The sequence below is a fragment of the Schistocerca nitens genome, chromosome 11 (assembly GCF_023898315.1).
Source record: "Schistocerca nitens isolate TAMUIC-IGC-003100 chromosome 11, iqSchNite1.1, whole genome shotgun sequence".
Taxonomy (NCBI): Eukaryota; Metazoa; Arthropoda; class Insecta; order Orthoptera; family Acrididae; genus Schistocerca; species Schistocerca nitens.
In genome coordinates, this window is record NC_064624.1 from 77,116,024 (window position 1) to 77,142,805 (window position 26,782).

Genomic DNA, 26,782 nt, shown 5'->3' on the forward strand with positions numbered 1-26,782 from the left:
CATTCTAATTTTCTACTAATGCGACCATATGTTCGTAATTATGTACCTCGCACTCCAGTTCAGCTATATAGCAAAAGGCAGTTTTCTGATGTTACGCAAGATCTATTTACGATATATAATTTTTTAGTTCTAGGTATATGTCATTATGGCTATAACAGCTGCAGAACTTGCTTTTAAGGTACTCGATTCGTTTTCTTTCCAAGAAACTTTTCTCTTATTTATGTGCGGCTGATCATAATAGTTGTAATTTGAACTATTTTTTGCGATATAGTGGATTGTAAAATCAATATTGTGTGTGTCGTTTACGTTTCAAAATATCACCAATGATATGACGTCGCCATGTTGTTCACATAGATCGCTGCATGTGTACCGCATCACTGGTCAAAGTCGAAGATTACTATCGCAGTTTCCCCTTTATCCCATTGATTACGTCTGAAGAAGAAGAATATAATTAGTAGACGCACAAACGATAATGTATCTGCCCAGTACATAGTACGCGGTCCAGTCACGTGAACACGATCATCGCCTAAGTTCTACGTCAACGTGCAATAACCACTCACAGACTTCAGGTGGCAGCACTAGCAGTGGAGGGTATGTAATGTGAGTCAGGTGGACGCGGATAAAAGTGAAGTCTTTGTCGTAATGCAGAAGGATTTAATTGCCATCCAAAAGACACGATCCTTGGCTTTCGGGCCAAGGCTGGAACCATGGCTGAGGAAATAGCGCTATCCAAATCCGGCGTTGAGGCAACTGTGGTGCCCCAGTGGCTGTAGATAACAGGGGTCAACGACGGCTGCGGAGGTGTGTACAGTCAAACATACATTATGTGATCAAAAGTATGCGAACACCTGCCTGAAAATGACTTACAAGTCCGTGACACCCTCCATCGGTAATGCTGGAATTCAATATGGTGTTGGCCCACCCTTAGCCTTGATGACACCTTCCATTATTGCAGGCATACGTTCATTCAGGTGCTGGAAGGTTTCTTGGGAAATGGCAGCTCATTCTTTACAGCGTGCTGCGCTGAGGAGAGGTTTCGAAGTTGGTTGGTGAAGTCTGCCACGAAATCGGCTCTCCAAAACACCGCAAAGGTGTTCTATAGGATTCAGGTCAGGACTCTGTGAAGGCCAGTCTATCACTGGGATGTTATTGTCGTGTAACCACTCCGCCACATTACAAACATGTGCTCGATTGTGTTAAAAGATGCAATCGACATCTCCGAATTGCTCTTCAACAGTGGGAAGCCAGAAGGTGTTTAAAACATCAATGTAGGCCTGTGCTATGATAGTGCCACGCAAAACAACGAGTGCAAGCCGCCTCCACGAGAAACACGACCGCACCATAACACCACCGCCTCCGAATTTTTCCGCTGGCACTGCAGACGATGGCAGATGACGTCCACCGGGCATTCGCCATACCCACACCCTGCCATCGAATCGCCACGTTGTGTGCCATGGTCCGTCACTCCACCCAATGTTTTTTCACTGTTTGATCGTTCATTGTTTATGCTCCTTACACCAAGCGCGGCGTCGTTTTCCATTTACCGACGTGATTTATGAGAAGCCGCTCGACCATGAAAGCCACGTATTCTCATCTCCCGCCCAACTGTCACAGTACATGCAGTGAATCCTGATGCAGTTTGGAATTCCTGTGGGATGATCTGGATAGATGTCTGCTTATTGCACATTACGACCCTACGACGCTCTTCAACTGTAGGCGGTGTCTGTGAGCCAACAGACGAGATCAGCCTCTACGCTTATGTGCTGTACCTGTCCCTTCACGTTTCCACTTGCACTATCACATCGGAAGCAGTGGAATTAGGGATGTTTAGGAGTGTGGAAACCTAGTTTAGAGGCGTATCAGACAAGTGACACCCAATCACTTGACGGCGTTCGAAGTCCGTGAGTTCCGCGAAGCGCCCCACTCTGGTCTCTCACGATGTCTAATCACTACTGAGGTCGCTGGTATGCAGTACCTGGCCGTGGGTGGCAGCACAATGTACCTAATATGGTAAACGTATGTTTTTGTAGGTGTCCGGGCACTTTTAATCAAATAGTGTATGTACAACTGTTGAGCACTGGACGGTCGATACAAATCAATCAGCTACCAACAGTAACTGTTCAGCAAACGTTGCTGTACACGGGCCTCCGCAGCATGCAGCTTGTGCGCTCGTGCTAACCAGTGTTCATCTGCAACGAAGGCTGGAATTTGCTCGGCAGTGCTGCAACTGGACGCCTACTGAATGGTGACAGGTGGCCTCTTCAGATGATCAAGTCTTATGCTAAATCGGGAAGAGGCCGTTGGGCTGTATGGCGTGAAACGTCTGAAAACAAACACACTGCAACAATAGTCGGAAGTGCCATGGTCAGAGGTCATTGCCTCTGTGTTCTCGTCATTCTGGAAGGCACACTGAATCAATAGAAGGATTCATCTATCCTTCGGGACCATTTCCACCCCTACGTGCAGTTTGTTTTTCCTCAGCACGATGGCATCTACCAACAGAAAATGCAACATGTCACATAGATCGCAGTGTAAGTGCGGAAAGCACCAGGGTGATGTACTGTAGTCCCCTGGCTGCCAAACTACGTAGATTTAAACCCAGTCTATTATTTGTGGGTCCACCACGATTGGGCTATCCGAGCTATGGATCCTCGATCGACAGACCTATCGCAGCCCGCCACGGCACTGAAGTCGCCATGGCTCCACCACTTCCCTGTCGGTACCTTCCACATTCTCACTGACTCTGCTCCTATAAGTCTGTCAGCGATCTGCGCTGCAAAATGTGGTTACTTAGCTTCTGACAGGTGGTCCCATTAATGTGACGCGACACTTCATGTTTGTAGGCAGAGTACAGGTAAATTCTAGTGTCCGATTCCACTCGTCGGCTTTGACCAATGGCGTCGTATCTAAGACAAAGACGCTACGCATAGGCAGTCTATGAAAACAACAGATCATACTCGTAAACAAACGAATATAGCATACGATAAAATTACAATCACATTCACGCAGTTATTTAGTTACTCATGAATTGAATCGAACGAGACATTGCTTTCCCCGACAGTCGATAATATTTTTTTTTCTTTTGTGCATTACCTTGTCATAGTACGTATGTATCATTTATTTCAACTATTCGTTATTTGTTAATACGTCACATTGTTTCTTCATTCATTTTGCTACTCTTTTATATTTTATATTGTACGAATATGAATGTTCTGGTTCTATATGCTTTGTAAATCTTTGGTTAGGCTAGGAGAAGTACTGTGTCAGAGAGAGAGCGAACGACTATCGATAGAGAGCGTACGAGTTGTTGTGGTACCGTGTTCGGTTCGCGGGTGAAAAACGTTGGAAAGTTCGGCGTGAAAGGCGGTGATGCGTGGAGGAAGAATTGATTACAGTGCGTCCGCTCTGTTAATAGGAGATCGTGCATTATTAAGTGAACAGTAAAACCTGAAAACTATATCGAGTGTTTGCGGTGACGATTTTACATACTGCCGGCTGGAGTGGCCGTGCGATTCTGGGCGCTACAGTCTGGAGCCGAGCGACCGCTACCGTCGCAGGTTCAAATCCTGCCTCGGGCATGGATGTGTGTGACGTCCTTAGGTTAGTTAGGTTTAATTAGTTCTAAGTTCTAGGCGACTGATGACCTCAGAAGTTAAGTCCCATAGTGCTCAGAGCCATTTGAACCATTTTTTTTTTTTTTTTTTTTTACATACTGTGTGAACTTGTGACAATTAGCCGTGAACCAGACACCGTTGTCGTGTGGAGACACTAACTGTTAGAACTGCGTGAAAGTGGAACAAACCAAAATGTTAAGTAAAAGAACAGTGCATTGATTCGATCAAGAAACCTTTATTATATCATCCAAACGGTCTTAAAGACGGCGACGTAAATTGAACTGATGTTTAACGGACTATTATTGTCATAAACACATGTGACTGCTTTCCTGTAGCAACACAGTGAAAGAACTGTGCGAAGTATTGGTATTAACCAGCTATATAACGTAAATACTAAAGACATTGCATAATTCCGACCTACCCGCAACGCGTGATTAATAAACTTTTAATAATGAAACGTCGCGCGCGTAACGACAACGCACATACTGGGACTATTATTATCGCGCCAGTGCTGCCAGCTGATTCGACTACAACGGAGACGTGGACCACCGCCGTAACTGGAATATTCATGAAACAGGAGGATCCATCATTATCTTCACGCCACTGACCGGGATTAACTTCACACATCGTCCGCGCGGACAACCGCTGACGTCATCGCAGTGCCTGCAGCAACAGTTAAGTCATTAAAAGAAAATCATTACGCTCTCATTTCAAAATGAAAGACAATTGCAGTTAAATTATCTATTTTAAAAATACTGTCACTTTGTTTGGTTCCATTAAATATTCTTTCCATTATTTCGCCTTCCTGACAGTGTTGAAAACCCGCCAATTTAATTTCAATTGATAATTTTCTTTAAAAATTCTTCTCAGACATTTTGCTGCTCATTATAACTTTATTTTAATGTTTGTGTGTAGCTTACTTTGGAGGGAGTTCATATTTTATTTTTTGTGCAGTAATATTAGCTACCATAAGATTACGTACATTAAAGGTATAACAAAGGTATATTTACAATTTGTACAGAAACCAGATGGCAGTTATAAGAGTCGAGGGACATCAAAGGGAAGCAGTGGTTGAGAAGGGAGTAAGACAGGGTTGTAGCCTCTCCCCGATGTTATTCAATCTGTATATTGAGCAAGCAGTAAAGGAAACAAAAGAAAAATTCGGAATAGGTATTAAAATCCAGGGAGAAGAAATAAAAACCTTGAGGTTCGCCGATGACATTGTAATTCTGTCAGAGACAGCAAAGGACTTGGAAGAGCAGTTGAACGGAATGGATGGTGTCTTGAAGGGAGGATATAAGATGAACATCAACAAAAGCAAAACGAGGATAATGGAATGTAGTCGAATTAAGTCGGGTGATGTTGAGGGTATTAGATTAGGAAATCAGACACTTAAAGTAGTAAAGGAGTTTTGCTATTTGGGCAGCAAAAAACTGATGATGGTCGAAGTAGAGAGGATATAAAATGTAGACTGGCAATGGCAAGGAAAGCGTTTCTGAAGAAGAGAAATTTGTTAACTGCGAATATAGATTTAAGTGTCAGGAAGTCATTTCTGAAAGTATTTGTATGGAGTGTAGCCATGTATGGAAGTGAAATATGGACGGTAAATAGTTTGGACAAGAAGAGAATAGAAGCTTTCGAAATGTGGTGCTACAGAAGAATGCTGAAGATTAGATGGGTAGATCACATAACTAATGAGGAGGTACTGAATAGGATTGGGGAGAAGAGGAGTTTGTGGCACAACTTGACCAGAAGAAGGGATCGGTTGGTAGGACATGTTCTGAGGCATCAAGGGATCACCAATTTAGTATTGGAGGGCAGCGTGGAGGGTAAAAATCGTAGGGGGAGACAAAGAGATGAATACACTAAGCAGATTCAGAAGGATGTGGGTTGCAGTAGGTACTGGGAGATGAAGAAGCTTGCACAGGATAGAGTAGCATGGAGAGCTGCATCAAACCAGTCTCTGGACTGAAGACCACAACAACAACAATATTACCAGCTGATGCTGTCGGCCACTACTGGTTGAAAACTGACCAAAAATATTTTTGTACCTTTTTTCCCATTGGCTGTCAGTTTCAAAACAAAATTACGTATTTCGTGGGCATCTAGCAGATGCGCGATGTCTATGTAGGCCCCTACAGTATTTTTTTTTTTTTACTTTTGCAGGTTTACTGGAATTATATCGACTTTAATTGTTCATTTGGCCCCGTTACAGTGATTTATCGCTTGTATATAATAATTGTACTGAATTACGTAATTTATTTTTTTATTACATAAACATTGGCATACCACATTTAGATTAAAATTGACGTCTTATTGGCCCCACATAACATTCTGCACGTTCTATCAAAGACTATGCCAATTTTTTTTTCCGTCCATGACTAACAGGGGTAGTCAGGTTCCTTGTATAGGCCATGTTTTATTATTTAAAAGTTTTTTTTTCAGAAGTAGAGAACCAGTTTCTTTACAAGGTGAAGGTAACGAAAATTAAGAACAAGAATTAACAACAAATCACGTCTGGTAAGAAGTTTTCTGGTGATTTATGCGACTAGAAAAGCACAGAGTACCTTTAATGTCGTTACAGTAAAGCGCATGGTGATATCATACTGTTATAAAATAGCGTTAATTCTACATTAATTATTGAATCTGACAGGAGGAGCGCAGGAAAGTTGGAGTTTTGAGAGGTGACAAACTAAAACGTATCAGACAAACGGAAAAATTAAATGAATGACAACAAATGCGAAACAGTAGCGTAAAATGATGAGAAATCGATGCACTAAATGCTAAAAGAAATGACAATACATGGCAAACGAATATCAACGAAAAATAAATAATAATGGAATACATAACTAGAATTAACCTACGTACGTAAATTCCAGTTACAGATGCCAACCGCTCCATGATACATGTGTAAATTATTTTTGCAGTTGTATACACTGAAACGTAATACCATTTCTAATTGCTCTCTAAAACTACTGCGGTGCATAACAAAAATTGGAATCGGTAACTAGAACTGACCTTCTATATAGGTCAATTATACTTGCCGATTCCTATAGTAGTACCTTTTTTGCAGTATTTCAGAGAGCAAATACAAATGCAGAAATCATATTAGCCTACATTTTAGTACACACACATGCTCAAATAATGATCTAATTAATGAATCACCAAATGGATGGAATCGGTAACTAAAATTGACGTATATTGGTGGTCAAATTTCGTTACCGATTTCAACTTTTCAATGGTTAATAATTTCGGACATTTTTTCTTTAAATCTGTAGGCTATGGTTTTGTAAGATTTCTACATTTCTTATTGATCTCAGAACTACTACGAAATACAAATTTTTCTCTTTTTCATAGTAATGAAGATAGTAATACCATTCGTATAAATACTGCAACACTTTAGTGCGCACACTTGTTTAAGCGATCTAAATAACGATTTGTGCAATGGTTGGAATCTATAAGTAGAATTAATCCTTATAGGTCAGTTCCAGTTACCGATTCCAGCATTTACTAGACCCTGCTTTTGGTCAGTTTTCGTTATTTCTGTACTCGTTCCGTTATATTTAACAATTAGTATTAAAAGTTAACGGTGATTCATAATTTTGTGACTTCCCCATTCGCTATATTGCACTAGATTTAAAGGCTCTCTGTGATTTCCTGGTTCGAATAAATTACGATAATAATTTATTTCTGTTATGTGTACTTCTCTTTTTCGGTTTTTATTTATTTTCGTTACCTTTAATTCTAGTCGGTATAATTTGTGGCTAAGTAATTAATCACGCGAGCTGTGTTTGTAATTTTATCGTATGCTACATTCGTTTGTCTACGAATATGAATTCTGGAGTACTGCGGTGCGATGTGGGATCAGGTTAGACTGACGGATGACATCGAAAAAGGACAAAGAAGGGCTGCTCGTTTCGTATTATCGCGAAATAGGGGAGATAGTGCCACAGATATGATACGTGAATTATAGTGGCAATCATTAAAACAAAGGCGTTTTTCGCTGCCACGGGATCTTGTCATGAAATTTCAATCACCAGTTTTCTCCTCCGATTGCGAAAACATTCTGTCGGCACCCACCTATGTAAGGAGAAATGATCATCAGGATAAAATAAAAGAAATCAGGGAACGAACAGAAAACTTTAAGTGCTCGTTTTTAGCGCGCGCCATTCGAGAGTGGAACGGTAGAGAGACAGCTTGAAGGTGGCTCATTGAACCCTCTGCCAAACACTTTATTGTGAATAGCAGATGTAGATGTAGAGTATGATCAGTTGTTCTCAAAGATTGCCCCTACGAAGCGTCTGTACCTTAGGAATGACGTCATTGTTAAAAGAGCCGAAGAGTGGAATCGGACACTAGAACTGACCCCAGAGCACTGTAATGACTAGTGACTGTACTGACAGTTGCGAGTTACCTGACATTCTCGTGCCGCTGGATGTAGATCTTGTGGAACATGGAGTCCTTGGGTTTGCCCGCGATGTCTGCCTTCATCTCCATGGCAACGTGGCGGGGTAGAACCGACAGCAGCAGCCGCTCCTGCAACAATCACATTTACGTCAAACACGGTGACACGCAAATATTGACTTTATAAAGTGGATGGTACCACTGCGAAGAGTACTTTTACGTTTGAAGGGCACTCTGTGGCATGTAATGAACCGAAAGCGTTTCACAAGAGAGCAAATAATAATAAAAAGAGGCAAATCCCAAAAGTAAGGTGTCCTATTTTCTTATAAGTACACTACTGGCATTAATATTGCTACACCACGAATGTGACGTGCTATAGACACCAAATTTAACCGACGGGAAGAAGATGCTGTGATATGCAAATGATTAGCTTTTCAGAGCATTCACACAACGTTAGCGCCGGTGGCGACACCTACAACGTGCTGACTTGAGGAAAGTTTCCAACCGATATCTCATACACAAACAGCAGTTGACCGGCGTTGCCTGATGAAACGTTGTTGTAATGCCGCGTGTAAGGAGGAGAAATGCGTACCATCACGTTTCCGATTTTGATAAAGGTCGGATTGTAGCCTATCGCGATTGCGGTTTATCGTATCGCGACATAGCTGCTCGCGTTGGTCGAGATCCAATGACTGATAGAAGAATATGGAATCGGTGGGTTCAGGAGGGTAATACGGAACGTAGTGCTGGATCCCAACGGCCTCGTATCACTAGCAGTCGAGATGACAGGCATCTTTTCCGCATGGTTGTAACGGATCGTGCATCCACGTCTCGATCCCTGAGTCAACAGATGGGGACGTTTGCAAGATAACAACCATCTGCGCGAACAGTTCAACAATGTTTCCAGCAGCATGGACTATCAGCTCGGAGGCCATGGCTGCGGTTACCCTTGACATTGCATCACAGACGGGAGCGCCTGCGATGTTGTACTCGACGACGAACTGGTTGGTCGAATGGCAAAACGTCATTTTTTCGGATGAATCCAGGTTCTGTTTACAGCATAATGATGGTCGCATCCATGTTTGGTGACATCGCGGTGAACGCACATTTGAAGCGTGTATTCGTCATCGCCATACTGGCGTATCATCCGTCGTGATGGTAAGGGGTGCCACTGGTTACACGTCTCGGTCACCTCTTGTTAGCACTGACGGCACTTTGAACGGTGGATGTTACATTTCAGATGTGGCTCTACCCTTAATTGTATCCCTGCCGTACCCTACATTTCAGGAGGATAATGCACGACCGCATGTTGCACGTCCTGTACGGGCCTTTCTGGATACAGAAAATGTTCGACTGCTGTCCTGGCCAGCACATTCTCCAGATCTTTGACCAATTGACAACGTCTGGTCAATGGTGACCGAGCAACTGGCTCGTCACAATACGCCAGTCACTACATGAACTGTGGTATCGTGTTGAAGCTGCATGGGGAGCTGTACCTGTACACGCCATCCAAGCTCTGTTTGACTCAATGCCCAGGCGTAGCAAGGCCGTTATTACGGCTAGAGGTGGTTGTTCTGGGTACTGATTTCTCAGGATCTATTCACCCAAATTGCGTGAAAATGTAATCACAAGTCAGTTCTAGTATAATATATTTGACCAATGAATACCGGTTTAGCATCTGCATTTCTTCTTGGTGTAGCAATTTTAATGGCCAGTAGTGTACATGGCCTGTTTGTTTCTACAATGGCATACGTCAGTTTACAATTTGAACATTTAGCTATTTTTCGACATAATCACCATTTCTGTCGATCCATTTTTGTAGAAGCTGTGGCAGTTTTTGTATGTCCATGTCATACCAGCTCGCCGCCATGCTGTTCATAAAGTTATTAATCTCTTCTTTCACCTCGTCGTCGGAGCTGAATCGCTTTCCGGCCAAATGTTCTTTTAACCTAGGGAACAGGTGGTAGTCACTGGGCGCCAAGTCAGGACTATGAGGTGGGTGGGTGATTATGTTCCACTGAAACTGTTGCACAGAGAGCAACGGTTTGCCGAGCGACGTGTGGACCAGCGTTGTCACGGGGAATGTGTACGCCCTTGCTCAACATTCCTTTTCTCCAGTTCTGAATTGCCCGTTTGAGTTTTTCCAGAGTCTCACAGTTACTGTCAGCGTTAATTATGGTCCCAGTGGGCATAAAGTCGACCAACAATACCCCTTTCCGATCCCAAAAACCGGTTGTCATGACTTTACTGGCAGACTGTGTTTGTTTGAATTTCCGCGGCTTTGGCGAAGAAGGATGCCGCCACTGGCGTGATTGTTGCTCGGTCTCAGATGTAAAGTGGCACGCCCAGGTTTCGTCACCCGTGACAATTGAGTCCAGAAAGTTGTCCTGTTTGGCTGCAAGGCGGTGAAGAAATGCGCGGGAAGCGTCAACTCGTTGCCGCATGTGGACCTCAGTCAGCATGCGTGGCACCCATCTTCCGCACACCTTCCGGTAGTTCAATCTTTCCGATAAAATTCTGTGAGCGGTGCTTCGGGAAATCTCAGGAACCAAGGTGCAGAGGTCATCCAGGGTGACCCGCCGATCTTCACGCATGCTTTGCTCAACCTTCAATGCTGTCTCCTCAGAAATTGACGGTCACCCGCTCCTTTGTCCGACCAGCTTCAAACTCTCTACACCACATACCAACATTTTTGACATCCAAGCACGACACACCATACACTTCCGTCAATTGGCGATGGATCTCAATCGGCGCAGTGCCCTTTGCGTTCAAAAACCGAATAACTGCGCGCAATTCGCACTTGGCGGTAACATCCGACAGGAGCTCAATTCTCAGTGGCTACCAAGCCAAGACTGAGCCCCTCAGCGCGTCGTTCGCATGTTTACACACAGCGCGTGAAGCACTCTTCATAACAATGTGACCAACTGCCACACAAACAGAGTTCTGTACTTATAAAAAAAATAGGAGACCTTACTTTTGGGATTGCCCTCGTAATAGTAATAATAATAATTTTATTCAGTCGTCAGCAGCAATCTTGTCCCGTTTAAAATAGTGCCTATTATATACTCTTCTGGCCATTAAAATTGCTACACCAAGAAGAAATGCAGATGATAAACGGGTATTCATTTGACAAATAAATTATACTAGAACTGACATATGATTACATTTTCACGCAATTTGGGTGCATAGATCCTGAGAAGTCAGTAACCAGAACAACCACCTCTGGCCGTAATAACGGCCTTCATAAGCATGGGCATTGAGTCAAACAGAGCTTGGATGGCGTGTGCAGGTACAGCAGCCCATGCACCTTCAACGCGATACTACAGTTCATGTAGTGACTGGCGTATTGTGACGAGCCAGTTGCTCGGCGACCATTGATCAGACGTTTTCAGTTGCTGAGAGATCTGGAGAATGTGCTGGCCAGGACAGCAGTCGAACATTATCAGTATCCAGAAAGGCCCGTACAGGACGTGCAACATGCGGTCGTGCATTATCCTGCTGAAATGTAGCGTTTCACAGGGATCGAATGAAGGGTAGAGCCACGGGTCGTAACCCATCTGAAATGTAACGTCCACTGTTCAAAGTGCCGTCAATGCGAACAAGAGGTGACCGAGACATGTAACCGATGGCACCCCATACCATCACGCCAGGCGATACGCCAGTATGGCGATGACGAATACACGCTTCCAATGTGCGTTCACCGCGATGTCACCAAACAACGGATGCGACCATCATAGTGCTGTAAACAGAACCTGGATTCATCCGAAAAAATGACGTTTTGCCATTCGTGCACCCAGGTTCGCCGTCGAGTACACCATCGCAGGCGCTCCTGTCTGTGATGCAGCGTCAAGGGTAACCGCAGCAACGGTCTCCGAGCTGATAGTCCCTGCTGCTGCAAACGTCGTCGAACTGTTCGAGCAGATGGTTGTTGTCTTGCAAACGTCCCCATCTGTTGACATGGGATCGAGACGTGGCTGCACGATCCGTTACAACCATGCGGATAAGGTGCCTGTAATCTCGACTGCTAGAGATATGAGGCCGTTGGGATCCAGCACGGCGTTGCGTATTACCCTCCTGAACCCACCGATTCCATATTCTGCTAACAGTCATTGGATGTCGACCAACGCGAGCAGCAATGTCGCGATACGATAAACCGCAATCGTGGTAGAATACAATCCGACATTTATCAAAGTCGGAAACGTGATGGTACGCATTTCTCCTCCTTACACGAGGCGTCACAACAACGTTTCACCAGTCAACGCCGGTCAACTGCTGTTTGTGTATGAGAAATCGGTTGGAAACTTTCCTCATGTCAGCACGTTGTAGGTGTCGCCACCGGCGCCAACCTTGTGTGAATGCTCTGAAAAGCTAATCATTTGCATATCACAGCATCTTCTTCCTGTCGCTTATATTTTGCGTCTGTAGCACGTCATCTTCGTGGTGTAGCAATTTTAATGGCCAGTAGTGCACTGCACACTAATGTCAGGCTCAATGTTCAGAAGCGGCGCATGCGACATGAAACTTTTCTCGTGTTTGCCGGGCAAATTGTGACGAGTATTTTCGTGCAAAAATACGACGTCGGTAATAGAGAGAGCCTAAAACTTCACAAAACTTGTCCTCATAGACATACGTCCATAGTTTTACCTATTCTGTACGTATCACAGTGTTTTGTGTGTCTGAGCTGCGTGCAGAAAACGTGAAACTACAGATATGTGAAATGGTATAAAACTCAAAGGCAGCAAAAACAAAAGCCGTTTCGTAAAAGAGGAAAAAGTAGTGTAGGTGAAACTGAAACGAAGTTTTCTTTTTCTTTTTGAATTCAGCATCCGCTAAAAACGAGGGAAAAAATCCAGTGGACTGCACGACATGTAAAAGAGAGCGACAAACATCACTGACCACTGATGATGCTTTGTAAATAAAAGGGGAACGCGTCTGGGAGAAAACGGGAGACAGAAAAAAAATAATAACTGGTAACATCTGCCACGGAGGGTGGACATGCAAACAGACATATTTTTTCGACAACTTTTGTGCAGCAGTTCGTGGTCGACTACACACATATGGCTGCTTCCTTTGTCATGAATATTCATCAGTCCACTTTTAAGGCAGCCTCAACATTCATAGACAAAACCACTGCTGATCATGTTCGGCCGGTATAGAGAACGAATTGTACACATACTCTGTTGACAATATTTAGCAGCGTATTTCTGTTGACTACGTGGAGGTACGGAAATTAAGGGGTGTTGTCATGACGCCGTACACTTGAATCTCACGTTCTGCACGTCATTTGTCCCAAACACTATCTTCAGGTAGAACTGTTTCGATGAAAAATGCCAGCTTGCGTTACACAGCTTATAGTGGGTATAAGTAGAAATATTTCTATATGATGTAAATACTGCTGTAATGTTGCCCTGTACACTGTCCTCAGCCACTGACAAAAATGTCTGCGCTTCTACGTGTTACATTCTGTATGCTAAAGAGTAAATTAATCACATTTCGTTCGCAACTGGACGCGTTCAAGCGCTATTTTCTTTAGTGTACATCAATTTTGCTTGTGCTGATTACTTCTACTGCAGCGGTTTTATTTCTAGATTTACTATCAGTCCAACTCTAAAAGCTCTCTGGGTGAAGCTGTGAGAAACAAAGACTGGACACCGATCATAGGTAACAAAGAATATGCTCTAATTATTTTCATGTTCAGGACATAGACCAAACATCCGTTTCATCAGTCTGTATTTAGGAAAACTACGACAACAGCCTAGTCACATTTCATACTTCTATTTTTGTCTATCCGAAAAGTATAGCAAAAACAATAGTACTTTAACGAAGCGTATGCATTTAAAGACATATGAAAATGAGGTCCTGGCAGTGTGTTGTTTGCCAGTGCTCTGCAACAATAACTATTTGAAACAACTGTTGTGTGCGCTTGTCAGAAATAAAAACAAGAACTAATGTTAAACGGTAGTCTGGTAATATTTTGGGGCATCTGATATGGCGATGCTAGCTTCAGACCAACGCACAGAGTAAGTGTGTAGTTTCATTCGCCCTTATTACACCTCCATGGTTTACTTCAAGTAAAGTATTTTTTGACTCTGTTAGTGTACGTTTCCATTTTCAATGTAAATTGCGTTCAGTAAAATTTGATGTTGAATATGCGTCAGTTTTTGCATGAGAGGACTACAAAAAAGCACAAAGTATTTTTTTTTACAAATTCGCTATTAGCTATATATAAAGACCTATTATTAATTACAGAGCTATGTGTGTTTATATATTAAAGGCAATGGAATACGGCAGACCTAGCATAAATATGTTGAATAAACGCCACGAGACACGAAAGCAAATCGCGGTTGAAAGAGGGAAACGTTTCTCGAAAACTCGCTGTGCAGGAAGTAAATAAAACAGCGACTGGTTGCTGCAAAAGCTATTTTATAAGAAAATGGCTTGATACAGTCGAAGGACCTCGCCGACTATTTGCAAACGATAACTTTTTTTTAGTTAATTTTCTCCTATAGTCATGTTGAAGACTACCTGTTGGTGCACATCCTATTTAATGTTAACCAATTTTTGTTTGCACGAATGTCTTCAGCTGCTCCTTTCTTCATACCTGTGCTCAACTTCAACAATTATCTTAGCGGTAAAATCTCAGATCCTGTAAAAATAATCACTCTCCCATGTATAAAACAGCTTCAGACTTACGTTCACTTTACGAAAGAGTTTGTGTTAAATATTTGACGTTTACCATGTAAGCGGTTTGAAATTATGTTTATCGTTCGATGCAAGTCAAATAGTTCACGCATCACCAATGATGCACGGATCTAGTCTGAATAATACGTTACGCTGCCTCAAGCCATATACACTACTGGCCATTAAAATTGCTACACTACGAAGAGAACGTGCTACAGACGCGAAATTTAACCGACAGGAAGAAGATGCTGTGATAAGCAAACGATTAGCTTTTCAGAGCATTCACACAAGGCTGGCGCCGGTGGCGACACCTACAACGTCCTAACATGAGGATAGTTTCCAACCGATTTCTCATTCACACAAATCAGCAGTTGACCGGCGTTGCCTGGTAAAACGCTGTTGTGATGCCTCGTCTAAGGAGGAGAAATGCGTACCATCACGTTTCCGACTTTGATAGAGGACGGATTGTAGCATATCGCGATTGCGGTTTATCGTATCGACATTGTTGCTCGAGTCGGTCGAGATCCAATGACTGATAGAAGAATATGGAATCGGTGGGTTCAGGAGGGTAATACGGAACGCCGTGCTGGATCCCAACTGCCTCGTATCACTAACAGTCGAGATGACAGGCATCTTATCGGCATGGCTGTAACGGATCGTGCAGCCACGTCTCGAACCCTGAGTCAACAGATGCGGACATCGTGATGGTCACATCCGTGTTTGGTGACATCGCGGTGAACGCACAGTGGAAGCATATATTCGTCATCGCCATACTGGCGTATCACCCGGCGTGATGGTACGGGGTGCCATTGGTTACACGTCTCGGTCACCTCTTGTTTGCATTGACGGCACTTTGAACAGTGGACGTTACATTTCAGATGTGTTACGACCCGTGGCTCTATCCTTCATTCGATCGCTGCGAAACGCTACATTTCAGCAGGATAATGCACGACCGCATGTTGCAGGTCGTGTACGGGCCTTTCTGGATACAGAAAATGTTCGACTGCTGCCCTTGCCAGCACATTCTCCAGATCTCTCACCAATTGAAAACGTCTGGTCAATGGTGGCAGAGCAACTGGCTCGTCACAATGTGCCAGTCACTACTGTTGATGAACTGTGGTATCGTGTTGAAGCTGCATGGGCAGCTGTACCTGTACACGCCATCCAAGATCTATTTGACTCAATGCCCAGGCGTATCAAGGCCGTTACTACGGCAGAGGTGGTTGATTTCACAGGATCTATGCACCCAGCATGAAAATGTAATCACATATCAGTTGTAGTATAATATATTTGTCCAATGAATACCCGTTTATCATCTGCATTTCTTCCTGATTTATGGCCAGTAGTGTAGACCATCTCCAACTGCGTTACTCGTCTTACTGTATCAGACCTTTTAACATAAGATCACCCGTCTAAATGAGTAAAGTGCGAGGGCGTGCTGAAAGGTAATGCCTGCGAATTTTTATGTGAAGAAATAAAACAAGCGTTATTAACATTCAACACCTTTATTCTTCATTTATAGATATTAATTTGTCAACATAGTCACCCTGGCGGTAAACACATTTCTCCGAGCGAGAGACTACTATTGTTGATGCCATCACTCTAGAATGTTTGACATTGTTGGCGGTGCCACAACCTCACCTCAGCATGCACTGCTTTATTGCTATCACTGTGACGTCCGCAACGGTGCTCCTTAAGTTCTGGACACAGTTGAAAATAGGATGGGGCCAAGCTGGGACTGTATGGAGGATGTTCGATGTCAGTGAAACCAAAGTGACGTATTGTTGCGGATGTCGCAGCGCCCGCGTGTAGTCTGGCATTGTCAAACTGAAGGACAGGGAGCTCCATGTGTGGAAGAACTCTACGAATTCGAAACGCCATTACAACAGGCTGTTTCTTACGCACCGAGATACACTATATGATCAAAGTATCCGGACATCCCCAAAAACTTGCGCTTTTCATATTAGGGGCATTGCGCTCCTCCATATCAGTGATCCTGCCACCGGATCGCCACAATGTATACCGTGATTCGTCACTTCACACAACGTTTCTGCACTGTTCAGTCGCCCAATGTTTACGCTCCTTACACCAAGCGAGGCGTCGTTTGGCATTTACCGACGTGATGTGTGGCTTACGAGCAGCCGCTCGACCATGAAATCCAAGTTTTCTCACCTCCTACCTGTGTCATAGTACTTGCAGTGGATCCTGAAGCAGTTTGGAATTCCTGAGTGATGGTCTGGATAGATGTCTGCCTATTACGCATTACGACCCTCTTCAACTGTCGACGGTCTCTGTCGGTCAACAGACGAGGTCGGCCTGTGCGCTTTTGTGCTGTACGTGTCCCTTCACTTTTGAACTTCACTATCTCATCGGAAACAGTGGTCCTAGAGCTGTTTAAGAGTGTGGGAATCTCGCGTACAGACGTGTGACACAAGTGACACCCAATCACCTGACCAATTTCGAAGTCCGTGAGTTCCGCGGAGCGCCCCATTCTGCTCTCTCACACTGTCTAATGACTACTGAGGTCGTTGATATGGAGTACCTGGCAGTAGGTGGCAGCACAATGCACCGGATACTTTAGATCACATAGTAGATGTTGTACATTTCCATGCACATTTCACTACAACATTTCACGTTTCCACATGTGTATTATTTTTTAGAAACGCGTCGAATTTATGTTTTGTTGCCTGCCTCCAACTAGCTGCTGTTATCCATTCTTCTGCAATCTTTCGTGTTCAAAAATGTGAACTGAAGGTGGAGGGAGGAGAAAGGAAGAAAAAGGTGCAGAACTAATAATGTCGGCTGTATTGCGACTCTATGCGGAAGTGCCACCGACGAGCGAAAATGTCTGATGCACCGGGACTCGAACCCAGTGTCTCCTGGTTACTAGGCATTTGCTTTAACCACTGCGCCACGGGTACGCATTGTTAATCGGAAAGGCGCGGAGCCGGCCGCGGTGGTCTCGCGGTTCTAGGCGCGCAGTCCGGAACCGTGCGACTGCTACGGTCGCAGGTTCGAATCCTGCCTCGGGCATGGATATGTGTGATGTCCTTAGGTTAGTTAGGTTTAAGTAGTTCTAAGTTCTAGGGGACTGATGACCACAGCAGTTGAGTCCCATAGTGCTCAGAGCCATTTGAACCATTTTGAAAGGCGCGGACTATCTCGAAACACTGCCTGCCTGACTCACATTCCCACCCAGCGCACCTGTCCGCAGTCCCCGTTCATGTACTCGATGCTCGCTAATTTTAGATTGGCGCTGGACGTCGAACGCAACTGTGCATCCGCGATGAAAGTTGTGGATTCATTGTCCATTCGTGTCTGAGTGAAAAGACACTACATGTCCATATAATTGACTAGCTTAGCTCCCTCTGCTACGTTCGCGTGTCCCCTGCAGAGATTTCGTTTTGTTTTTATTTAATCGAACTTTTATACTGTTCAAAAATTGCAACGCCCTCCAAGGTTTTCTAGCTAATTGAGGCCATATAAGAATGGTCTATTCCGAATGTACTTCCAACGAAAAAAACCATTCTGGTAGATGAAGTCCAAAGTTTTGGTTAATCAACCCTTTTGTGATCTTGGGGAGGTATTTCCATAGCAAGTTTCATGTTCTAACAAATATTTCTTTATATCTAACTGAGAGCTGGAATGCCAGTTTTTATGAATTTAGCTTTAAAATATTTTTAATGTAACGAAATATTTTTTAGCACTTTTCATCCCCTATTGCACTCCTTTAGCGGTTGAATTTCCAGAAACATTGAAAAACTTTTTTTTTTGTTTGTAACCATGAAGTCAGATACCAATTGTCATATAAGTAGCTTTATAATTATGTAGTAGGTGTTTCGTAATTATTTATTTTCAAAAAACTTTCACCTACTATTTTACCTCCTCAGTGCTTGAACCTCCAAAAATGCTGAGACACGTATCTTTCATTTTCTTCCGTACCACTAGCTTCAAAATTCTCTTAATAGCGACATACTTTCAGAAAGTCTTCCATCCCTTATTTCGCCCCCTTAGGAATGGAATTTCAGACGCTATCTTCTTAAACGAGGCCTGCAATATGAGATCAACACCCTCTCCAGACATCAAGTTTCCACCCTTAACAGTTTGGGGTGGGGGTGGGGGGGATGATGAATCAGTGAATCACTCTGATCCTGTGTAACTCTGTTAGGGGTTGAATTTCCAAAAACAGTTGGACACCTATTTTTTCACCTCTAATCGATAAGACAAACAAAAATTTCCAGTGATTTAGCGTTCGGAAGGAAATATTTTCGTAAAACATTTCAGTCCCTATTTCACCCCTCATGGATTGAATTTCTGAAAACTGTCAAACACCTACTTTTTTTTACTCATAACCACTGTCTGTACGTGAAGCTTTAAAAAGACTTTAGCAGTTCTTTAATAATAATACATTTTGAGAAGAAAGTTTACCCGCTATTTCACCTGCATACAGTTAAATGTCCAAAACTGCTGAAACACGTACATTTCTTCATTGCTGACCAAGAAACAAAATACTAATTTTGGCAGGTCTAGCTTCAAATTTGCCTTAATAGCGACATTAAAAAGCACCCTTGATCCCCTAATTCACCCCCTTAGGGCTGTAATTTGGAAAAATCTCTTCTTAAAAGACGCACAGGGTACAAGATCCACACCTTTTCCACATTTGAAGTTTCTATCCTTACTGGTTTGGGCTGGGCTATAATGACTCCGTTACGTTGTCACACCATTGCCTTTTATATACAAAGAAAATCAGCCTCCCTGGGGAATGAATCCACAGCCTTCTGTGCTGATGACTGCTGACAGGCTAACCTACCTGTCGACTGTGACGTCACTCGTGCTCATGGCATCGGCGTATCTGGGCAGATGTTGGTTCCACGTTCGCTGTGGCAGCTTGAGTCTGACGATCGAAGGATCCCACGCCACCCTAAGCTGTAAGGTGGCGTCTCTATTGACGGTGCGGCCGGTGGCTTTTATTTCGAGGTCTTCTTTAATCATATTCATAGCAGGTTTTCACATGGTAACCCTTCACGCCCTCCTGTCCTCTACCATCCTCTTCACGTCCACTTCCCTTGATGCCGTCTATCAACTTCCCTCCTTCTTTTCAACTTCCTCCCACAAACTAGATCTTACAAAACGTCTGTTAGCACACACTCTCGTTCCAGCGAATGTCCCATTCAGTTCTTCCTTTCTTTGCAGCTTGCAGCAGTCTCCTTCTCTCACCAACTGTTTCCAACACTCTATTTTTCTTTTCCAGGGTACATTTCATCTATTAGTTGTAAATAAATTTAATTATGCTTCGCCGGTCCCGACAAATTAATTTGTCATCTTCAGAAGCGTAAAAAGTTATGGATATTATAAATCTTTAAACCTTGGCTATACATTTATATGAAGTATAACAAGTACATTACAGAAACTGAGTTACTTTAGCAGACAGTCAGTATCTTCTTCAAAGAAGGATAACGCCATGGTACATTCAGAAATTTGCATATTGTATGTGATTATTGTAAACACAGTAGGACAATTTACAATAACTGAATCACATCTGTGTATTTGTTTTACTAGCAGCAAGAATCATATATAAAAGAACATATAAAAAATATAGCCAAGACATTTAAAGAAATTAAACATAACACATTTGAAAAAAAAACAAAAAACATGACACATAATTCTAGTATATGAAATGAATGGGCTAATTCTTACATTTCGTAAGAGATGATAGACAAGCAAAACAGTGTCTGTTTCTTAGTGCAAGTTGATCATTCATATTTTGATTGCATAGAATCTCTTATAAAATGTGCAAATTAGCCCATACCTGTCATATGTTGGAATTATACAGGGTGTCCCATTTTCCTTGACCACCCTAAATAACTGTTTGTCCAGATGCAAATTACAAAATGTTTCAAGGAAATGTTCTTTAGCCGTCAGGGGGACATCAATCAGCATGATTGCCTTCGTTGTAGCTTTGTTTTTTATAAAGATATGAACAGCAGTATGATTTTTTTAAACGGCATCCTGTATTTTTTATTCGGTAATTCATTTCCTCTCCTTAAGACCTATTCAAAAATGTATCACAGTGTACCATTCACTGAAACGCAACGTTATTAATTACATAACACAACATTGACTTTTAGCTTGGGATCACAAACTCATCCACTTGCTGGAGTTGTCAGAAAACAAATGGAAAGCAAGTAAAAACATAACACAAAACTGACTTTGACTCTCCTGTACCATTGCCCAGGAGTAGAACATTCAAAGGTTCTCAAAGTGGTGACCCTGGAAACAGATACATTGGTGCACTCGTTGAATGAAAGAATTATTTACTGCTTCCAGTGTTGCCTGCTGAAGGGAATTACAAGCAACCACGATACGTTCCTGCATGTCCTCTGGAGTTGTTGGTATATCGCGATAGACAATGTCTTTAATGCATCGCACAAGAAAAAAGTCCAGAGGATTTAAGGGGCTCCGGTAAGGCTCAAAATCATGAAAAGTTCTATTTTTACTTTTTTGCGTTTTCTGAATCTGCAGACTATTACCTTTTAATAGATATATAATTTATTCAATTCCGAAGACTACAACTATTTTTAATTTTTTTTTGAAATGTGTTCTACATGGGCGTGACCCACTGTGGCGCTGTTAAACTGCTGTCAAATGGTGTTATTATTAACGTCCGTGTTCATAAGGTACATTTTAGTGATGTGAGATAAAGTATGTGTTGTGGCTAACCTGTGATGGTTCAATATATATCGCTGGTGTGATTGTCGATTGTTTCATGTTTATTTACTCTGTCGTTATCTCGAAAATATTCGTAATTAATTCTGTTTCTTGAGTCTCTGTTTTGTTGAAGTATAATAATGAGTAAAAGTAAAGTTATTAGAAATCCTCTGAAGGCTTTTAAGAAAAGGAGAAATGTTGGAAAGCCAAAGCTATGTGTTATTACTGTAAACAATAAAGACGATAACCAAGTGAGTGAACCTAACCTCTCAAGTACACCTGCCCATAGCAGTCAAAGTGGGAAAGACAATACTTCACAGAAGAAGCTTGGTTCAATGAGTGAGAAGTATGAATGTTTTATGGGCGAATCGGATGTGAATGAAATATTTGATATGTCGGTTGCATGGGGGCTTAATTAAATGAAATGAAAATAATTTTAATTTCTGCTTTAGTAGCTGTTTGTCCGATTACGAAGTCTCGTAAACGGTTGGCCCTGACTAGTATTATTACGCAATCTGACTGCTTAGAACAATAACAAAGAATGAAATGGAAATTTTCATTAACACAATTAATTAATTAAGTCCCCAGCAACTATAAAAACCTACGAAACCAAAGCACAAGTGTAACTGTTCTGTGTGTGGAAGTATGACTCAACGTACGCATCTGGCACGGTTCTTCTTCAATAACACAAGAAATTTTAAATATCATTTACACTGAATTAATTAAAGAAAATAAAAATACCATAATTACTCAAGAAAACCAGAATTACACTCTAATACAAGAACACAAGCCAGATGCTTTGTTGACTGAACCTGTAATGACGCATTATTTAAAACATGGAAATAATGAAAAATAAATCAAGTTTCGTTACCTTCATATATTGACCAAAATCACTCTAATCATTACAATATATCTCCACACCGACTCGCTATTACCACATCTCAACAAGAACTTTTCAGTATCACATCTCAGCAAGCACTCCCTACTAGCACATCTGAACACGAACTGACTACTACGAGTCCTCGACAAGCACTGCCCACTACGAGTTCTCAATAATCACTGCCAGTGGAGGCGGCGGAACAATGCTCTCTAGCGATCTCTGGCGCTGTGGCTCAGTGTAGCCACCTTTCATATGCCCTTCCTCCACGGCTAGAATTTGATGGTATTTTTGCCAGCATTGGTGGTGAAAATACCACCAAATTCGTCAAAAAAATACAGACAAAAATAAAAGATAATATTAATACGTAAATATCGTATAACTAGATAAAATTTTGGCTTTGCACTGACCTTTCAATAACCTATTATATAGAATACAGTAAGCAATACAAATTCTTTCATACATGTGACTTTACATAATAGTTTACACAAGTATTATGTGGTTAAACAATTCAATCAATAGCGTCAGCAATGACGAATATGTGCAGGTAAGAGTCTCATAACTTTTCACAACCAGTAATACACAAAAAATCAGTTTATACAAATATTCACATAAACGCTTTCCATAGCTCAAGAATTAGCAGTTGACAGTTCCAGCAGTAGCACCCAGCAATGGTCAACAGGTGCAAAAACCAACAAGTAACATTTTTTCAATAGAAACAGTCCATCAGTGGCACCCAGTAATGTTGAATAGGTGCAGACACCAACAAGTAACACCATTTCAGTATAAGCAGTTCCATTAGTGGCACCCAGCAATGTTGAGCAGGTGCAGACACCAACAAGTAACACCATTTCAGTAGAAGCAGTCCATCAGTGGCACCCAATAATGTTGACCAGGTGCAGACAGCAAGAAGCAACATCATTTCAGTAGAAGCAGTCCATCAGTGGTACCCAGCAATGTTGAGCAGGTACACACAGCAACAAGTCACATTTCTCAGCAGAAGCAGTTCCATAAAATTCAGTATCACTGATCACACTGTTCATCAGAGTTTATAAGCAGAAATTAAACATGTCCTAGTGGCACCAATCATGTAGAAAAGGTACAAGTAACAGTCCATAATTTTTACAATCACTGATCACACAGTTCATCAGCAGAAATTAAACATGACTAAATGTCACACATCATGTTGAAAAGTGCAGCACCATCACTAATCAGACAGTTCAGGCATGAACAATAGTTTGAATACACATACAATGCTTTTACACTAAACATACAAATCATAACAAACACACAAATGATATCAGATAATTGTCCTATTAACTATTACAATACACAAATACCAGTAAACATATAACATTTATGGGTGTCAGTGCAAGCCACTACCAACAAATAAAATATTTAGGAGATAGGTGGGTAGGATTAGGAAAGGAAAACACACAAAACACACTCACTCATCTTTCAACCACATTAAGTACTACTGTGTAACTGAATAGTGTTAACTGTGTAAATGTAACTCTGTCCAAGATTTGATGTTCATCATGTGTACCAAGAAGTAGTGGCAGCAATGTATAACAGTCAATAATAGTTAAGTCAACGTCATAGTCATCATGTCAAGACCAATGTTTGCCAAGCCAGATCAAAATGTACGGTTGCTGAACAACTGTCAGTGTACCAAGATATGCAAATGCTTCCTCTCTAAAAAAAAAGTATATACTGCTTTGTGATTTGACAAAGTGTGTGTGTAGACAATCTTCCTTCTACTTGAGTGTTCTAGTCTGCCATCTTCATCCTCCTTGTTCCATATGGACCAACAAAAAAAATATGCTCCTCACTTACTTTACCTCTTATCCACCAAAACTCCAATAATCATCAGCATAATCTCAATACTTCACTAATACCTCTTCAATACGTCGATACATATAAACCTTATCATCAATATCATTTACCTTACCTCTTGTCCACGAAAACTCCAATAATCATCACTTAATCTTAATACTTCAATAATACCTCTTCACTACGTCGATATATATAAACCTCAGCACCAATATCATTTCACTTCCATAACAACTCTTTCCTCTAGTCAGTCTCCTCGAACAAGTACAGACAAAATCCTAGTGCAACTTCAATTCATCATCCCATACAATCCGAAGACACAGTGTCAACACACAACGTCTGTGTAATCCATCTGACCCAAATTTTCTACTCATTATAAATTGTAAGATACATTTTGGTTCCTTGTCCATCATTAAATAAAAGAAATGCATACATGACCTCTAACAGACTTAGTTCGAATAACTCTCAGTAATTAAGTACGATTACGGAGTGTGAATGATCATAATATTTCACAGTGTGTACACCACTTCAAGACTTATGGCAAACAGAAGCAAACATGTGGGGTATTTCTTGTGTTAAATGTCACTTCCTATTTCAATTGCTCACGAAAAACGCAGTGTAATAACTGTCAATGGTCTAAACCTAGTTTTGGTATGTCATGTCGTTAGCTTCCTTCCTATTAGCATACATTTATACAGCTTTCATAAAACCTCCAGCTCATGTGACTTCTATGAAGTTTCTTGTACTAATGTCGTTTATGTCGAATTACTGCAGTTCATTTTCTTATCTTAAAAATATAAGGCACTGAGCATAAGCAAAACATGCAATAGCGAGTAAATATACCAGTAGAGAACTGAATGTCAACAAGTGGATGCAGCACAATTCCTACAACGAGGCTCTGCCAAGCGAACAATCTATAATTAATACCACAGTGTAACCTAAACTCTATGTTCGTACACTGTACATCAGCATTGCTATATTCAAAATTGAAGAGTAGTTATGACAACAAAACAGAAATGTGTAAATATGCAATCCATACAAAAAGCAGCAAACATATATCTTACGTGATAAACAAGTCATTAGCATCATATCAGCATAAGCAAATAAATGTTCGTATGTAATCTTAATAAGTAAACATGAAGGCGCAAGCAGATAAATCACAAAGTATAACTTACATACATAACTATATCAGCACAATTAATCAGGTGACAATTATAATTTAAAAAAATAAGCACAGCAGGCACATAATAAAAAAAATATGACATCAGTGAAAAAGCAGTGCAGCCAAGCGATGCATAATATACACAAGTACCAACCCGGTTCATTAATCACTCATTGTCAAAATCAGTTAATGTGCGCAAGCACGTCGCTTCACAAGTAAATTCACAGAACATGAAATTTAGCACAAAGTATGAGTCACGTAATCGCGAGCAGCAAATTACGTCTAAAGTACGTACCTAAGTGGAAATATGTTACCTGAAAAATAAACTCAATTAATCGTTACCTTTTTGGTTTTTTTTACTTCCTTTTTTTTTTTTTTAAATTACGTTCTTCCTGAAATTTTCTCCATAGCAAGTCCTCTTAACGTCGGACACACATAGAATTTACCTGAAGGTCTTAAATATTTTATACAACCGTATCCTGAAAAATACTGAACGTTAATAACATAATTTATCAAGTCACTATAGCTTTATACTGAATTTAGTCGGAGAAATTAGACTGTGTATTTGTTTACGTCTGTCAGTGCATTCGCACTGAGCGCTCGATCAGCTGTAGGCGCGTGACGTAGAAAGCGATTGTTTGCGGTCAACGACTGCCTTGTGCGGCGCGCCGACTTGACTGTTGCTTTGAGTATGTGCCGCCGCCGGAACACAGCGCGGTATCCTTGTATTCTCTGCATGTTTACATGTAGCTGTTAGTTTCTCTACTTGTATTCTCTGCATGTTTACATGTAGCTGTTAGTTTCTCTAAAGTATGTCATTCCACAAAAATTTTAACGTTACATATGTGATGTATTCCCTTAGAGCGTCGAGATTTAAGAGTTTCTACTTCAACAGTGTTATCATGTATAATTTTGCGAATTCTATATGGACCGTTATAAAGCAGAAAAAATTTGCGACACAAGCCTTTTCCTTTGTGAGACAAACGATGAGACTTAATTAACACCTTTTGACCAACTGACAAGATTTTTAAACGACCAGGATGTTTAGCTGATTTCTCTCTTCTAGCAGCCGCAGATGCAATATTTTGTAGAGCCAGGTTCACAACTTCAGAATGCCGCAGTTTCCGTGAAGGCGGAAAAGGAACGATTTCAGAAATGCGATTTGTTGGTACTTTATTTTTTAATATCAATAGAGGCGGTAAAGAAGTTGAGTCATTAGGAAGTTCATTCAGAATGTTTTGAAAAATATGAAGATACTGATCCCAACTTCTGTGATTCTGATGACAATAAAGACGGCACAATTTATTGATTTCCTTCATCCATCTTTCTGAAGCGTTAGATTGAGGGTGAAAAAGTGAAATGAAGATTGGTTTAATTTTACGACGCCGTAGAGTACGAAGCCAAATTTTAGAGCGAAACTGTGATCCATTATCTGATATAACCTTATCAACATGACCCACTTCTTTAAGAAAATGTTTGATGAAAGCATTAGATACTGAACGA

The 26,782-nt window shown here is 41.5% G+C and overlaps 1 protein-coding gene across 1 annotated transcript in view; it reads right to left on the reverse strand.

The window, feature by feature from the left end:
* Nucleotides 1-26,782, reverse strand: part of LOC126213071 (adenylate cyclase type 5-like) — a 779,221-nt gene that overhangs the window by 573,569 nt on the left and 178,870 nt on the right. Inside the window, exon 2 of the mRNA XM_049940658.1 lies at nucleotides 8,029-8,150. Within this exon, the coding sequence (XP_049796615.1) occupies nucleotides 8,029-8,111 (83 nt within the window). The 5' untranslated portion in view covers nucleotides 8,112-8,150. The remainder of the gene's footprint in view (nucleotides 1-8,028; nucleotides 8,151-26,782) is intronic.